Source organism: Canis aureus, chromosome 24 (assembly GCF_053574225.1).
Source record: "Canis aureus isolate CA01 chromosome 24, VMU_Caureus_v.1.0, whole genome shotgun sequence".
In the NCBI taxonomy this organism is placed as follows: Eukaryota; Metazoa; Chordata; class Mammalia; order Carnivora; family Canidae; genus Canis; species Canis aureus.
In genome coordinates this window covers 51,430,428-51,449,009 of record NC_135634.1, presented here as the reverse complement: position 1 = coordinate 51,449,009, position 18,582 = coordinate 51,430,428, and the positions used below count along the sequence as shown (strand labels likewise).

Genomic DNA, 18,582 nt, shown 5'->3' with positions numbered 1-18,582 from the left:
ATAGTTGCAACACAAATCAGTGCTTATGGCCATCAAAACACATGCAAACGATTGCTCATAGCAGTTTGAGTTGTAACAGCTCCCAAATTGGAACAACTTAAATGACCATCAGCAGTAGAGAGGATAAGTTGTGTGTTTATATAATAACATAGTATGCAGCAGTAGGAAAGAGTGAACTTCTACAACACGAAACAGCATGGAGGACTTACACAGGAATTACACTGAGCCAAGTAAGCCAGACAAAAGAGGACACAGTGTATAATTCTATTCTTAAGATGTTTAGAATAGAAAAAGCTGATTTATATTATTAGAGATTAGAATAGTTATCACCCTAGGTATTGATTGGGAAGGGGCACAAAAGGGCTTCTTTGGTTCTGAAAATGTTTCAGTCTTGGCATGGGTGGTAGTTTTATGGGGATTTTCACATGTGAGAATCACTAAGCTGCACATGTAATAATTGTGCATTATGACTGGGGATGGATGTGATTGGAGGGTCTCATATGGAGACCGCGACCTCAGAGGTCACTGATGGGGGCAAATGGACCCTGGAGAGATGGGAGGCAGGAACAGCCCCCAGGGGGGCATCAGCATTTAAATGGCATGAAAGAGAGGGCCCACCATGAGTGTCTGGGTAGGAATGATCAGAGGCATTTGGAAAGAACAGGGATTGCCACATGCCCCAGACATTAAAGGAGGAGAAGCTGTCAAAGAAGAAAGGGGTAACATTGACATTTTCACAATATTAATTCTGCCAATCCATGGGCATGGAATATTTTTCCATCTCTTTGTGTCTTCCTCAATTTCTTTCAGAAGTGTTCTTTAGTTTTTAGGGTATAGATCCTTTACCTCTTTGGTTAGGTTTATTCCTAGGTATCTTATGCTTTTGGGTGCAATTGTAAATGGGATTGACTCCTTAATTTCTCTTTCTTCAGTCTCATTGTTAGTGTATAGAAATGCCATTGATTTCTGGGCATTGATTTTGTATCCTGCCACACTGCCAAATTGCTGTATGAGTTCTAGCAATCTTGGGGTGGAGGCTTTTGGGTTTTCTATGTAGAGTATCATGTCATCGGTGAAGAGGGAGAGTTTGACTTCTTTGCCAATGTTAATGTTACCCAGGGCAATTTACACGTTTAATGGAATCCCTATCAAAATACCATGGACTTTCTTCAGAGAGTTATAACAAATTATTTTAAGATTTGTGTGGAATCAGAAAAGACCCCAAATAGCCAGGGGAATTTTAAAAAAGAAAACCATATCTGGGGGCATCACAATGCCAGATTTCAGGTTGTACTGCAAAGCTGTGGTCATCAAGACAGTGTGGTACTGACACAAAAACAGACACATAGATCAATGGAACAGAATAGAGAACCCAGAAGTGGACCCTGAACTTTATGGCCAACTAATATTCGATAAAGGAGGAAAGACTATCCATTGGAAGAAAGACAGTCTCTTCAATAAATGGTGCTGGGAAAATTGGACATCCACATGCAGAAGAATGAAACTAGACCACTCTCTTTCACCATACACAAAGACAAACTCAAAATGGATGAAAGATCTAAATGTGAGACAAGATTCCATCAAAATCCTAGAGAAGAACACAGGCAACACCCTTTTTGAACTCGGCCACAGTAACTTCTTGCAAGATTCATCCACGAAGGCAAAAGAAACAAAAGCAAAAATGAACTATTGGGACTTCATCAAGATAAGAAGGTTTTGCACAGCAAAGGATACAGTCAACAAAACTAAAAGACAACCTACAGAATGGGAGAAGATATTTGTAAATGACGTATCAGATAAAGGACTAGTTTCCAAGATCTATAAAGAACTTATTAAACTCAACAGCAAAGAAACAATCCAATCATGAAATGGGCAAAAGACATGAAGAGAAATCTCACAGAGGAAGACATAGACATGGCCAACATGCACATGAGAAAATGCTCTGCATCACTTGCCATCAGGGAAATACAAATCAAAACCACAATGAGATACCACCTCACACCAGTGAGAATGGGGAAAATTAACAAGGCAGGAAACCACAAATGTTGGAGAGGATGCGGAGAAAAGGGAACCCTCTTACACTGTTGGTGGGAATGTGAACTGGTGCAGCCACTCTGGAAAACTGTGTGGAGGGTCCTCAAAGAGTTAAAAATAGACCTGCCCTACGACCCAGCAATTGCACTGCTGGGGATTTACCCCAAAGATTCAGATGCAATGAAATGCCAGGACACCTGCATCCGATGTTTCTAGCAGCAATGTCCACAATAGCCAAACTGTGGAAGGAACCTTGGTGTCCATCGAAAGATGAATGGATAAAGAAGCTGTGGTCTCTGTATACAATGGAATATTCCTCAGCCATTAGAAACGACAAATACCCACCATTTGCTTCAACGTGGATGGAACTGGAGGGTATTATGCTGCGTGAAATAAGTCAATCGGAGAAGGACAAACATTATATGTTGTCATTCATTTGGGGAATATAAATAATAGTGAAAGGGAATAGAAGGGAAGGGAGAAGAAATGGGTAGTAAATATCAGAAAGGGAGACAGAACATAAGGACTCCTAACTCTGGGAAATGAACTAGGGGTGGTGGAAGGGGAGGAGGGCAGGGGGTGGGGGTGAATGGGTGATGGGCACTGAGGGAGGCACTTGACGGGATGAGCACTGGGTGTTATTCTGTATGTTGGCAAATTGAACACTAATAAAAAATAAATTTATTATTAAAAAGAAAAACAAGAAAGGGGGTAACCCAAATCCACTCAGGTCATCACTGATAAGGGCCAGAAAGTGTCTCTTAGACTTAGTGGCACTATAGTCAGTAGTTTGAGAGATTTGATTGCAGAGGGATGCAAGACAGCACAGGTAGAGACAGTGAGTACACAGTACAGGTTTAAAAAACATTCATGGGGAGTGAGTGAGAGATATAACCAGGCTACGGAGATGGCTGTGTTAAAGGGAAGGGTGAGAGAATTTTGGATAAGCTTGAAGGTTGAAGAGAATGAATTGGGAAGGAGAAAGGTCAAAATCAAATGAGAGAGAGGACACTTGTTGGCAGAGAGCCCTGAAGGAGCCCAGAGGAGTGGATGCAGTAGAATTCCAGACCCAGTATAATGTTCAGCCTTGAGCAGAATGGGGACAGTTTATCCTGCGAAGACAGAGGAGGTAAATAAAGATGAATGCGTCTGAAGGCCCCATGTTTTTAACAAAGTTGTGATGAGGTGGTTTGCTGATAGTAAGGCAGTGTGGGTGACTCAGTTCAGTTCAGCAAACATTCAGCATCCAACTAGGTGCCATGAGCAGGGGCTACAGAGACAAGTGAGATGTGATCTCTGTTGTTGAGAAGGTGCACATGCATGGACATGCACACTCACACAGGCACACAGAATTGTCATTCATGTGACATGGGAGATGCACCAGTAGAAGTATCCAGAGTAGAGGGGAGCCATGCAAGAAGGGTACATAGATCTGTCCTGGCCTTGATGCTGGGACTGTGCTGGCAGAGGGCAGAGGTAAACAAGATAGAGGTGTAGCCAGCAAGCTAGGCGGGAAGTTCATTCTAGGCACCATTGTTACAAGAGGAACACTGGCTTCCTGTGACAAGAGAGGATCTGTGATTGCCAAGAGAGAGTGCTAACATGGCCAGACTTCTCTGGGGTTGATCTTTTAAACCTCACTATAAGGGTTGCTCCTCTCTGAGCCTAAGATCGAGGCACTGGTAGAAGCCCTTTCCAGGGGCTCAGATAAACTGCATGGTCAGAGGCTGAGGCAGCAGTGATTTGCATTGAAGCCATGGTGGGCAGTGGGAGCATGGAATGGGTTAAGGGGCTGAGAGCCAGAAATGGCAGGGCCTCTGCTTAGGGTCCATTCATCATTCAACCTGGTATGCTCTTGGTTGTGGGAGAGTTTGAGGTAAGAAAGGTACATTCCTTTCCTTTGTTCTAATTTTTCATGTCACTTTGGTTATTCGTATGGCTGGTTTCTATATAAAAATGTTAGAATCATGTGTCCAGTAATATAAAAAAATATATGTTAAGAGCAAGGCAACATTGGAACACCTCAACTGACATCTCAGTCAGTTAAGTGTCTGACTCTTGGTTTCAGCTCAGGTCATGAGATCAAGCTCTGTGTCGGGCTCTATGCTCAACATGGAGTCCTCCATCTCCCCTCCCCGCCTCCGGCTTGCTCTCTCTTGCTTACTCGCTCTAAAATAAATAACAAAGGGTTGTGGAAGGGAGGAATGTAAGGGGATGGGGTAGTTGGGTGATGGGCACTGAGGAGGGCACTTGATGGAATGAGCACTGGGTGTCATACTACATGTTGGCAAAATGAATTTAAATAAAATTTAAAAACTAATAAAATAAATAAATATACCAAAGAGTAAGACAACATTGAGTATATTGGTTATGTTGTATAATAAGGATCTTTGTGTTAAAACTTCTCATCCATGAACATGATACAGCTTTCCATTTACTCAGTTCTTTCATATATTTCAACAACATTTAAAATTGTTTTGCTAAATGTATTGCACATCATTTGTTATTATTTATTCATATATACTGAAGAGTTTTATGATATTTTACTTTTTAAACATTCAACAATATGTTATAAAATAGCACAAGAGGGATCCCTGGGTGGCGCAGCGGTTTGGCGCCTGCCTTTGGCCCAGGGCACGATCCTGGAGACCCAGGATCGAATCCCACGTCGGGCTACCGGTGCATGGAGCCTGCTTCTCCCTCTGCCTGTGTCTCTGCCTCTCTCTCTCTCTCTGTGTGACTATCATAAATAAATAAAAATTAAAAAAAAATAGCACAAGAATAGACAAATAGCCCGGTGGGACAGAATAAGACTCTAGAAACACATCAACATATATAGGGACACTTGGTTTATGACAAAGGTGACATGACATAGCAGTGGAGGAAAAACATATATATTTTTAAAAAGGCCAGTAGGATAACCATATGGAAAAAATAAAACAACCCCTATATCACAAAAGCTACAAAAAGTTAATTCTATATGACTTATAGATACTAATATAAAAGACTAAGGAAGAAAACTTCACTAGATAGTATAGAGAAATATGTTTTTGGATCCAATATGGGAAATAGTTCTTTAAAAGTGCTATAGAATAAAGTAACCATGAAGAAAATGAGTGATTAATTTTACTAAGAGAATTTAAGAACTTCTGTTAATAGAAAAAATTAATACAAGTGCAAATGTGGAAGCAGCAGAGAGGAAGATGATATTTGCAAATCATATAACTGATGAAGAGCTCATACCCAGAATATAGGAAAAAATTCTATAACCAATATAAAAAGAAAAACAATAGAAAAACCAAGCAAAGCATATATACTTTCCCAAAAGGACATCCAAATTGCTGTTAAATATATGAAAATCTGCTTAGCCCATTGGCCACTGGAGAAATGAAAATGAAAGCCACAATGATATGTGGCTACATACCTACCAGAATGGCTAAAATTGATAAATATGACTTGTTTGTTATGGTGTGCAGCAACAGGAACTCTCAGGCACTATTTTTGGGAACAAAGATTGCTGTAACATTTTTGGAAAACTTGCATTATCCAAAAAGATGAACAATTCCACTCCTAAGAATGCCCAAATGAATTCGTTCACAGCAAAAACAAAACAAAATATGTAAAAGTATTTCATAGCAGCATTATTTTAAAAGACAATAACTGGAAACAACCCATGTGTTCATAACAGTAAGATGAACAAGTTATGGTATCTTCATATAATGAAATGTATATAGCAACGAAAATTAAAGAACTGCTTCTATACACAATCACAAGGGTTAACGTCACAGAGAGAATATTAGCAAAAAAAAAAAGTCACAAAAGAAGAAAAATTGTGTGCTTCTATTCCTAGGAAGTTCACAGCAGGCAAAACTAATCTGTGTATTAGAGGCGGGATAGCTGTTGACCTTGCAGGGCAATGACTAAATGGAGGTAGGGGTATAGTGGAAACTGGGTAGGTTTTTTTCTTGACCTGGGGGTTGGTGATCTCCCTGAATGGATATGATGTTATTTTTTTTCTGTAGATACATACAAATTATATCTGTTTATACTTCATGTCTCTCATTATGTGACTAGGAAGGTGGATGTCACGGCTGGAGCTCTGGGTCATCTTTTCTAGTGTCAGTGTCTCCCATGCCCTTGGTGTCATGAAGCGGAGCCCAAAGGAGCTCCTTCCTCTGAATGAGGCCAATGCATTGCTTCAGACCACTAACCTGGCTTCTCTGTGAGAGAGGCCCTATCATCAGACCTGAACTGCTACAGCCAAGCCCATTTCTATTGACACCAAACCCACCATGAGGAATACCTTGGACACACATTACATTATTATCTTAAACAGATGTCTATGGCAATGGTATTGAGGATGGCCTGATGAGAGGTAAATGTTCAGATCTTGCCAAAAATAGATAGCAAGGGCATTTAGAGGATAGGAGGTTGGAGGTACAGTGTATGCAGACACTTTTTTCATCCAGTTCGATCAAGATACATAAACATCTGACTCCTCTCCTACTAAATCTCATGGATGGTATAGAGAACCATGATAAGAAATAAGCAGAAGACCTACCCCTGCCTCGATGCCCAGTGATTGCTCTCCTTATCTTCATGTGATTCAAGTCATTGCTCTTTCTTCGAACATTTAGAGATTTGAGAGAGAACATCCTCATTTATCCATACATTTCCCACTTAGTAAACATCTGGTCCATTAAATGCTTTTAATCAACATTGATTGAAAGAGTAAATGAATCAGTTTTTCAACATGTCCAATTCCATCTGGAAGTGATGAGGTTTGAGGAGGTCCTCATAATTCAGTGTCTCCCTGAGGCCTCCATCCAGCCTGCAAGACACACTGACTCCCTTCAGCACATCCTTCACATGGCCGTGTGTTTCTGGCCCAGCCTCCGCAGGGCCTCCTTCACATCCTTGTTTCGCAGACTGTAGATGAGGGGATTGAGCATTGGGATGACCAGCGTGTAGAAGACAGAGACCACCTTGCCCTGCTCCATGGACTCAATTGCTCCTGGCTGGGCATACATGACAAAAACAGTCCCAAAAAATAGGGTCACTGCAGTCATGTGGGAGCCACAGGTGGAGAAGATCTTGCGTCTCCCAGCTCCTGACCGCATCCTCAGGATGGTCACTGTGATGTAGCCATAGGAGATGAGGATCACAATCGTCACAGCCACTATGATGAGCCCACAGATGCCAAACAAGAGAAGTTCATTGATGGCCGTGTTGCCACAGGCGATCTGGAGCAGAGGGGGCACATCACAGAAGAAATGGTTGATGCGGTTGGAGCTGCAGAATGGGAGGTGGAATGTGAAGCTGGTCTGCACAACAGAGTTGAAGCAGCCTCCACAGTAGGCGCCCAGCACCAGGCGAGTGCAGGCAGACTGGCACATGGTGATGGGGTAGCGCAAGGGGCTACAGATGGCCATGAAGCGGTCATAGGCCATGACACCCAAGAGGAAACCTTCAGTTGTGACCAGCAGGGAGAAAAAGAATAACTGGGTGGCACATCCTGTAAAGGTGATGACTTTGGATGAGGAGAAGAAGTTGGCCAGTGCATTGGGGGCGATGACAGATGAGTAGCACAAGTCCAGGAAGGAGAGGTTCTTGAGGAAGAAGTACATTGGGGAGTGCAGTCGGGCATCCAGGGTGATAACGATGATCATGAGGATGTTCCCCAGCACAGTCACCATGTACAGGGCCAGGAACACAGCAAAGAGCAGGGCCTGGGTCTCCAGACCACCTTCAAATCCCTCCAGCACAAAATCTTGAAGGTAGACCATGGAGAGGTTTCCATTACTGTAGGATGGCATGAGCCTCAGTCCTCACCAGGGGTATTACTTCTTCAGTATAGGCAGTTTAAGTAGGTCAAACTAAATTCCCTGCTGAAGACTATTTAGAAGATAAATAACAACAAAAAATCTGATTGAAGATATAATGGAGTTAATGGTTTAGCAAAGAATTACTCAACAAAATTCAATATACACAGAGGCCCAGGGATTCATCACTCAGAGCTTTTTTATCCCTTGATTCCTAAGCCAATTTTGAAGAGGAATCTGAGAGGCCAGGTAGCTGAGCAGTGAGGTTTTGTTTGTCTTGCAGAGCTAATGCTGACAGTGGTTGGTTACTAGGGACCAGGCAGGATGTACCATAGGAGTGAGATAAATCTGACCATTTCAATCACTGAAAGTGTTAAGATGTTATCTGAGCGCTAGTGCCTCTGACACCTTGCATAAGTAGACATATCTCAAGAGGCAGACACATTATCTTAGACTGCAGGTACTATCTATAAAAGTTCTGTTTAAATAATGCCAGACATTTTTTAAAATTGAATTATGAATTAAAATAACATAAAAACATAAACAATAAACAAGAAAAATGCAAAGGGATTTCAGATTTTGGAATTCACACACATAAGCGTTAAAGTTATTATGTTTAAAGAATAAAAGATGAGACTAAGAATTTTAGCAGAAATGTGAAAGGTGTAAAGCAAATAATATGTAACTTTTTAAAGTACAATGACTAAAATTAGGAATTCAATGAATGAGTTTTACAGATTAGAAATAGTTAAGGAGAAAATTTGTGAACTAGAATACCAATCAGTAGAAAATATTCAGAGTGAAACATTGAGAGACTAAAAGATAGAAGAAAAATCCAGAAATGAGGGTTAGAGACAAAAGATATAGAAAAATACATAGTATGAGCTCCTAAAAAAGAGGAAAAGAGATAAATAGGCTGAATCAGAGCTTGAAGAAATAATGGCCAAGTATTATCTCAAACCAATGAATGATATTATTCTATAAATTCAATAACACTTCAAATTAAAGCAGGATTTATACAAAGAACACCAAACTTGGGCATGTCATAGGAAATATTTAGAACCAAATAAATAGAAAAACATTAAAAACAGCTTGAGAATGAACCATAGCCACTTCAGGGATGCCTGGTTGGGACAGTCAATGAGGTCTTCCACTCCTGGATTCTGGGATGTGTATGTAGCTCAGCAGTTGATCATCTGCCTTAGGCTAGAGCGGGATCCCAGGGTCATGTGGTTGAGTCCTGCATCGAGTTCCCAGGGGAGGTGGGTGGGTGGGGGGAGCCTGTTTCTCTCTCTGCCTGTGTCTCTGTCTCTCTCTCTCCGTGTCTCTCATGAATAAATAAATAAAATCTTTTTTTTTTTAAACCCTCCTGGCTTTTGCTCAGATTGTGGTCCCAGAGTTGTGAGATTGAGCCTCATGACAGGCACACATTCAGCAGAGAGTCTGCTTGAGACCCTCTCTCCCTTTCCCACTGCCTCTCCCACCTAAAATAAATAAATAAATAAATAAATTAATTAATTAATTAATCTTTTCTATAAAAGAAGACATAGTCGCTTCAAAGTATGAACATTAGAATTAAGACTGACAATTATCTTACCAGATTAAAATAATGGAAGCAAAAATAAAAGGATTTCTATTTTCCTTTGTTCAAAGAAAATAATTACCAACATCTACCAAAAAGTATCCTTCAAGGCTCAAAGTGAATTTAGCAATAATAGTTAAGACTTCAAGACTCCACTGAGTATTGAATACAAAAACAAAACTAAGTATCAGTAAGAAATAACAGATTTGAACAGCATTATAAACCAAATAGACCTAACAGGCATACATAGAGCACACTGTGTCCCCATTGATAGCAGAATACATTAATAGCAGAACACGGTGCATGGGAAACATAATCCAGGATAGCCGATATGTTAGTTCACAAAGCAAGTCTCAATAAATGTTAAAAGATTTAAAGTACATGATGTATGTTCTCCAGACAAAATGGAATGAAATCACAGAACAACCACATAGGGCAATTTGGAAAGCTTACAGACATGTGGAAGCTAAACAACATATTTTTAAATCACAATGAAAATTATAAAATATTTTGAGATTAATGAAAATGGAGACACAACACCCCCAAACTTAGGAGATACAATGAAAGAAGACTCAGAAATTTATAGCTATAAACACCAACATTAAAAAAATATTTAAAATCAATTATTTAAGTTTCCATCTTAGGAAAGAAAGAGTAACAATACAAAACTAAACTCAAAGCATAAAGAATGAGATAATAAAGGTTGGAGAAGACAAAAATGAATTAGAGGAAAGTAATATAAGGCAGAAAATCAAAGACATTAAAAGTTAGTTCCCCAAAAAGTTTAGCCAACTTCATATTCAGTTAGATTGACCTAAAAAATCAGAATTAAATTTCTAAAATCAGGACTGAAAGCAGACACGTGACTTCTGAACTTACATAAATAAAAAGTATCGTAAGAATATATTGGAACAATCGTATGCTAACACATTAGCTAACCTAATGAAATGAACAAATTCCTGGAAACACTCAAACTGACATAACCAACCCAAGGAGAAATAGAAAATCTGAGAAGACATATAACAAAGAGATTGACTCAGTAGTCAAAAACATTTCTAACAAAGAGAAGTTCAGGACCAGATGGTTTCAGTGGTGACTTTTACCAGTGAATATAAGAATTAACATATGTACAACTCAAAGTCTAAAAATGTAGATAGGAGAAACCACTTCTTAATTCATTCCATAAGGCCTGTATTGTTTTCACACAAAATGGAGACAAAGATATTTCAAGAAAATGAAGCTAAAGATCAATATGTCTTAGGAATATAGATACAAGAATCCTTGTCAAAATATGAGCAAGCTAAATAAGCAGAACTTCACAAGGACTATACAGCATGAGACAAGTGAGAGTTATCTCAGGAATGCAAGAGTGGAGCAATATACAAAAATCATTCAATGTGATACACCATACAAGTGGAATTCAGGGAAAATAACCACATGATGATCTCAGTAGATACATAAAAACTACAAAACATTGCTGAACAGAATGCAAGAAGAAATGTAAAGATATCCCATGTTCATGGACTGGAAGACTTACTAATGTCAGGATGTAGTAATCCCCAAATTTACACACAGATTCAATTATAATCCTATTAAAATTCCAATTGTCTTCTTTGATTTGGGGCAGAAATCGCCCTAAATAGTGAAAACAATATTTAAAAGGACAAAGTAGGAGCACTAACACTTCCTGATTTTAAAACTGACTTTGAACCAGAGCAGTGTTGTATTTACACAAGGATAGACATAGACCAAAGAAAAGGAATCAAGAATACAGAAATAAACTCACACATCTGAGATTTTCAACAAGGGGCCCACCAGCACCATCCAACAGTAAAAAATAGTCTTTTTCACAAATGGTGATGGAAAAACTAAATATCCAATATCCACATGCAAAAGAATTAAGTAAGAGCTTTACTTCACATCACATACAAAAATTAACTCAAAATGGACAAAGACCTAAATGCATGTGCTAAAATTATAAAATTATTAGATGTTAAAGACACATCAATGTCATTTATTGTGACTTGGGATTAGTCAGCAATTTCTTAGATATGACATCAAAGTACAAACAACAAAATAGATTAAAACTAAAATAAGGGATCCCTGGGTGGCACAGCGGTTTGGCGCCTGCCTTTGGCCCAGGGCGTGATCCCGGAGACCTGGGATCGAATCCCACGTCGGGCTCTGGGTGCATGGAGCCTGCTTCTCCCTCTGCCTGTGTCTCTGCCTCTCTCTCTCTCTCTGTGTGTCACTATCATAAATAAATAAAAATTAAAAAAAAATAAAAATAAAATAAGATAAAATAGACAAATTGAACATCAAAATTAAAATATTGCACATTGAAGGACACTATCAAGAATATGAAACAGCCCATTTTATGGGAGAAAATTTAAAAAAATTACATATATTATAGGGATCTGTTATTCATTGAATAACATATATTATTCATTGAATATACAGAACTCTTCCACTCAGCAACAAAAAGACTCAAATTTTACTTTTTAAGATTTTTTATTTTATTTATTCATGAGACACACACACACAGAGAGGCAGAGAGATAGTCAGAGGGGGAAGCAGCCTCCCTTGAGGGAGCCTGATGTGGGACTCGATCCCAGGACCTTGGGATCAAGATCTGAGCTAAAAGCAGACCCTCAACCACAGAGCCACCCACTCAGCCTGACAGTCAAATTTTAAAATGGGTAAAGGACCTGCATGGATATTTCTCCAAAGTTAATATACAAGTGGCCAATAAGTATAAGAGAAGTTATTCAATGTCATTAGTCAAGAGGGAACTGTGGAACAAAACCACTATGAGATTCCACTTCATTTGTTAGAAGGGTTACAATTATTTTTAAAGATAGAGAAGAACAAGGGTTGGTGAGAATTTGGAAATTAGAACCTTCATATACAGCAGGTACAAATATAAGAGTGCTACAGCCTCTGTAAAAAATAGCTTTCCCATTCCACAGAAAGTTAGACACAGGGTTTGCCTATGACCCACCCTAATCCACATGTAGGGATGTGTCCAAGAGAATTGACAATATATGCTCACATACAAGCCTGTTCACAAATGTTCATAATAGCAATATTCATAATAGCTAAAAGCAAATGTGAGCCAAATGTCCATCAAATGGTGAAGAGATAAACAAAATGTGAAATATTTATACAGGCAACATCAGTATGAAGCCATTAAAGAAGTGAAATTCTTTTGTGGGGGTTAGGGAGGGAGCACACAGGTGAGCAGGGGGAGGGGCAGAGGGAGAATCTTAAGCAGGATCCATGCCCAGCATGGAGTCCAATATGGGGCTTGACTCACAACCCTGAGATCATGACCTGCACCCAAATCAAGAGTCAGATGCTGAACTGACTGAACCACCCAGGATACACCGTGGATGACCCTTGGAAACATTATGCTGAGTAAATGAAGCTTGACACAAAAGACTGAATAATCTATTGTTCCATTTATATAAAATGTGCAGAAGAGGGACAGAAGTGCATTTGTATTTGCCAAAATATGGTTGGGAGAGAGGGAAAGGAGAGTGCTAATGGGTATAGGGTTTCTTGTGTGATGGAACTATTCTGGAACCAGAAAGTTGAACATGGTGGATATAATAAAATGAAAGACCACGCTTGTTTGTACACTTTGAACTGGTAAAATTGTGACTTTTATGTCATGTGAGATTATTCCTCAATTTAAAATTTTAAAAATACAAATAATGAAGGTTAAATAAGAACATTTACCAGCTATTTAAACTGAGAGAATTTAATTGAGGCACATCAAATATGTTAAAAATCCATGTGTTCATCATACCAAAAAAACCACTTCATTGGTTATCTTAGGAGATGCTGAGGGAATCCACGCAGTGATGCTCATAGTGAGGAAATAAATGTTTAGAGGGATTATCCCTTTATAGAAAATTGCAGCTAATAAATAAAGATTGAATTACACAATTTGAATTTATCGTCCTATAATCCCCTAATGAAACAATGAATTTAGGTAAGATTACTGATGGCTACTAATATTAGAAAACAAGAAATGCAGCCAGGTGGACCCCTAAGTGGAAGTACGCAGAACACTTATGAAATATTCCTGCAAAAAAAAATCAATCGTGAGCCAGACTGAGCCTCTAGGGCCTACCAGTTACTGGAAATATAAGGAGCAACAAAGTATGCCAATCAACACTACAGGGACATGATCAGCAAAATCTGTCATGTGTGTGAGTGGCTTTGCAGGATAAACAATCTGTTTTCTTCAATAAATAAGGTGAAGTAATAATTTTGAAATGAAAACAGAGGGACAGGAAGCCAGTGAATGAGAGACTTTAGAGGCATCATGAGAGCACGGTGTAAGGATGTTAATCCTGTTCCAAAACAAACTATAAAGGAAAAATGAGTCAATCAGGACAATTAAAACACTAAATGGCAATTTCATAATATTAAGAAGACATTATTAATTGTTTTATAGATAATAGTGACATTGGAGTTATCTTTCTTTAAAGTCCTCACTCTAATCCCTCAGTTTAGAGGGATTAGATATGATTGGCTCTAGGTTGATAATATTGAAGTTGGTGGGTGCTATAGGTAATCCATTACTACTCTAGTTTCATGTCTGTGTGTTTGAGAACAGCCATAATAAAGAGAGGCCTTTATCTAAAAATAAATAAAATAAAACTAAGTGAAGAGAATTGGTCTCACACAGGAAGAAAAGCAGACGTGACCTTTAGGTAGCAGGAAACTGACCTTGGGGACGAGGGGAGCTCAGTGATGGCAGAAAGAATGAAGGTTATGAAAAATGGCCCCAAATGGATATACCTAAATAAATACAGATTTTATGAAATGTACATCAGGTTGAAAATGGAGAAAGTAAAAAATACAGGTAATTGAGAGTAAATACCTAGAGTAAAAACAGTTTCCTCATTGTTCAGAACATCAATAAAAAATACTAATGTCAGTTATGTTAGGTCAAGAATGCAATTTGTAATTTGTTTGCCACCCCTAACAAAAGAAAAAGAATACTAAACAAATGTAAAACTTCCAAGCTAATATAAAGAAAAGGTGGAATAATACTTTTTTCAATGAATGCAAAAAATGGAAGAAGAGAGAGAGAAAAAATAAATATTGCTAATGAACTCAGTATGCATACAGCCTAAAAATGGGGTATTATGTGAAGGACTAAAGTGTCTTGTACAACATGATTGGAATGAAGTTTCCAATGAAAAGATGTTCCAGTAGGCAGGTTGAAGAAACAAAACTTAACCATACACTATATAAGAGATAGAAAAAGCAACAAAATTGTTGAAAACAAAGTGATGGAAACAAACACAGCAAACTAACATTCCACCAAACAACCACACGACACCACAGTTGCTATACTAATCCCAAAGCCCAATTCAGGATAAAAACACCAGCTGAGAAGAAGACACTTCACAGTGACGAGAAACATTTGGTTCCCCCGAGACGGGCAACCGTGTTAAATGTGTGAGCACCTGCTAGAAGAGCCTCAGGGTGTACAAAGCAAAACTGGGCACTTACGGGAGAAAAGTACAAATCCACAACTATGTGAGAGATTTTAACCCCCTCCCTTGGAACTGATAGAACAATCTCACAAGGTGCCAACCTGGATATGGAACGTTTAGGCAGTAACATAGTGACCATAACCTAAAGGAGCACGGCACAAAATGGCAGGATGTATATTCTTTGTTTTCTTTTTCCTAAAAGCTTTTGTTTAAAGTCCAGTAGAGTTAAGAGAGTATAATATTAGTTTCAGGTGTACAGTATAGTGATTCAGCCCTTCTATACAGCACCTGGTGCTTATCACGACAGGCGTGCTCCTTCATCCCCATCGCCTCGAGCCCCCCATCCCCGGCCCACCTCCCCTCTCTTACCCTCAGTGTGTTCTCTGTAGTTCAGAGTCTGTTTTCTGGTTTGCCTCTCTCCTTTCTTCCCCTATGTTCATTTGTTTTATTTCTGAAATTCCACACATGAGTGAGATCATATGATAATTGTCTTTCTCTGACTTTATGTAGCATAATACCCTCTATATCCACCCATGTTATTGTAAATGGCAAGACTTCATGGGTTTTTATGGCTGAGTAATACTGCATTGCATGTATATGTCACCTCTTTATCAATCAGTCAGAGGATGTACATTATTTTCAAGAGTATAAATAACACATTAACACATTGGTTATATTCTGGACTCATTGCAGCTTTCAACAAATTTCAAAGGACTGAAGGTGTAAAAAATATATTGTGTGCAATTTATATGAAACCAGGCCAAAAGTAAATCACAAATAGATCATGTAAAAATCCTTGTGTATTTTTATTTTTAAAAGTACTTCTAAGTAAGCCATGGGTGTAAACAAGAATTTTGAAATATAGAAATTGCATAAGATGAGTAACAAAAGTAGCAGCTTGGATGCATTACCGTCTGTGTTTAAAGGCAAATTTAAACACTTCTTTAAAGGGAAGAAAGTAAAGAAGAAAATTTATTAAATACAAAACAGACATACACAAGAGAGATGTTATAACAAAAGGTGATAGTTTGGGATGACTGATCAAATAACCAGACTTTTGAGGGATGAAGGAGAAAAGGCAGAAATTACTGAGGTCGGGAATGAAAGGAGGTTATCACTGAGATCCTTGAATCAGAGTGGATCGTGACAGAGTGTTTTCATAAACTTGAAAAGTTGTGGAATTTGCAAACCACGAGAAAGATTTCCCCCAACCCAAATGTCCCAATAATGAACGAGGTTGAAGATCTGTAAGTTTCATAATTCTTGAGAAATGTGATATGTATTGTAAAATCTTTCCATGGAAAAGGTTCCAGGACTAGATGGCTTTGCAGTGGAAAGTAAATACCTTTACTAACTATGACCAAGTCTACCAAAACTGAATCTTACAAAAAACTTCAAAACAATAGAAGGAAAATTTCCATGTTATTTTATGAGGCTCGTGTAATATTAATGCCAAACTCTAACAAGGATATTATAAAAAATTTTTTACAATTACACTATCTCAATCACAAGTATATAAGCAAATTTACCAAACAAATTCTGATTAAGTACCATATAAAACTTATGGTATGCCCAACACCAAGTGTCTGTATTCCAGGAATGCATAAACTGTAGAGAGAAACCAAAGTAGACTTAAGTAACATGGTGGGATTCCAGATCCCCAAACTGGAACACTCAATATTGCAAAGATGCCAGTTCTCCCCAGTGAAGTGAGTCACTGTGATTTTTTATTGTGGAATCTGAAGAGGTGATCCTAAAACCATGTTGAATTGCAACACTAGTGTTTCCAAGACAGTTTTGAGAAATTATCAAGGGGGGGATTTGCACTATCAGCAAACAGTGAGGGGGATTTGCACTATCAGAAACTCACAGTAGGTGTGATGAAACAATGATAGCGACAGAGGATAGGCCATCTGAGTACGGAACACAACAGAAAGCCTGGAAGTCAACTCAGTGCTTGTTAGACACCCCATTTACCAAACAGGTGGGAAGTCTATGGAAAAGTAAAAAATCTGGGTCAATTAAGAGTCATAGGCTAACCACTGAGATTTGGCTCTTACCTCATACTAGACACACAAAAGAGTCCAGGCTGAATGCAGAGTTAGATTTGAAAGCAAAATAGTGATGAGAATAGAGAAGACCCTCCAGGTCCTCAAGCAGGAAAGTGCCTCCCAAATGTCCCGTGCAGGGAGCAAAAAGGAGTAAAGCACGAAGGAAATACCTTGAGGATGGAGCTACATGAAAATCGAGAGAGTCTGCAGAGTGTGTCAAGGCAGAGCACAGCTTGGGAAGGCACACTGCAATACATGATGGGAAACCGACTCGTCTGCATGATATATAAGTAATCCTTGACCCACAAGAATAAGACAAGCCTGTAGAAATGCGAGAGACAGGTAGAAGCGATGTGCAGAGGAGAGGAGCCAAATGTGCTGGACACATTTGAAATGTGTCCTGTCTCCCCACGGGCTCTCCGTCACCTCTCTGATGAGACTGTTTCCTGTATGTGCCATAGGCAACCTGGTCACACCCCCTCTCACTGCCTGTGTCCCATCATATTGCACATGTTTGTTGTCATGTCTGCCTTCCTGCAGAGCCATGAGCTCCCAGGGCTGGCCTTGATCTACACTATTTCTGCATCCCCCACCCTGGGACCATGTCCCTTAGAAGTGTGTGCTCAGTTCTCTGGTGGGCTACTGATTTGAGCCTGAGAAATACATTTCAGGTCATGAGGGAGCCTGGTGCTGTGATCCTCTGATTAAAATGAAAACCTGTTCCTTCAGATGGAATGACTCTGATCCCAAATAGTGCTGGCCAGGGCAGGAGTGGGTCACCCTTTCAGCTGCTGAGGCAAGCCCTGAGTGCTTCCTGTCTACCATAACTCTGATGCCCCCCTTACACACTCGGTGTCTTTCATACCCTGGACTCCTGAGGGATGGCCGCCTTGACCTTTACCTCCTCCAGGTGAGGGTCATGACTGTTGAAGGTCACACAGCCCATGTCTATGCAGATGATGATGAGGTCGGCTTGTAGAACTGTCACCCCTCCTTCTTAGTTTTGGGTTCCCATGCAATGAAGAGAGTGTTGGGAGGGAGCAGGCGAGGGTCTTGGGGTCACAGGGGCTGTGTGGATGGGTGCTCCATGTTCAAGCTTCAGGAGCTCCTGGTTTCTGGTAGAAGCAGAGGAGGAAATGGCCTCAGCTCACTTCAGCTGCCACATCTTGTTGCTTCATCCAGGCAGTAGTAGTGCAAGGACGTGCACCTTGGGGTCACTGTGCTGGGAAGGTCTCTCCTCCTGAACTGCTGGGACTTGGAGCCTTGAATGGCCAATTAGGTGAGCTTGTTTGTCTTCTGGCCTCTGGAGTGTACTGGGACTCCCAGTTCCCCTGGGTACCACTGTCATCAAGCTCTGTCTGAACCCGTCTGCCCCTACACAGCTAGGCTCCAAAGCAGACAAGTCTCTCTGGGCCTCAGGTGTGAGCAGAAGAGAATCATAGACATCATGTGCCCACCTTAATGCCCGTCATCCGGTTACCCCATTCCCTATACCCTCCACTGCAGCAACCATTAATTTCTTTCCTATATGGAAGACTCATTTTTAACAATTTTATTCAGAAGAGAGCACTTGACCT

At 39.7% G+C, this 18,582-nt stretch overlaps 1 protein-coding gene across 2 annotated transcripts; it reads right to left on the bottom strand.

The window, feature by feature from the left end:
- Window positions 1-6,726: 6,726 nt before the first annotated feature.
- LOC144296350 (olfactory receptor 9S13-like) lies at window positions 6,727-18,042 on the bottom strand. 2 transcript variants are annotated; one of them, XM_077869490.1, is made up of 2 exons: window positions 17,907-18,042; window positions 6,727-7,929 (listed from the first exon to the last, which is right to left on the bottom strand). In XM_077869490.1, exon 2 carries the CDS (start codon window positions 7,848-7,850, stop codon window positions 6,900-6,902), a length of 951 nt encoding a protein of 316 aa, XP_077725616.1. In that variant the 5' UTR covers window positions 7,851-7,929; window positions 17,907-18,042; the 3' UTR covers window positions 6,727-6,899. The 2 variants fall into 2 exon arrangements, with proteins under 2 accessions (XP_077725616.1, XP_077725617.1); XM_077869491.1 differs by having other exon boundaries at window positions 17,871-17,993.
- Between the last annotated feature and the right edge of the window lie 540 nt (window positions 18,043-18,582).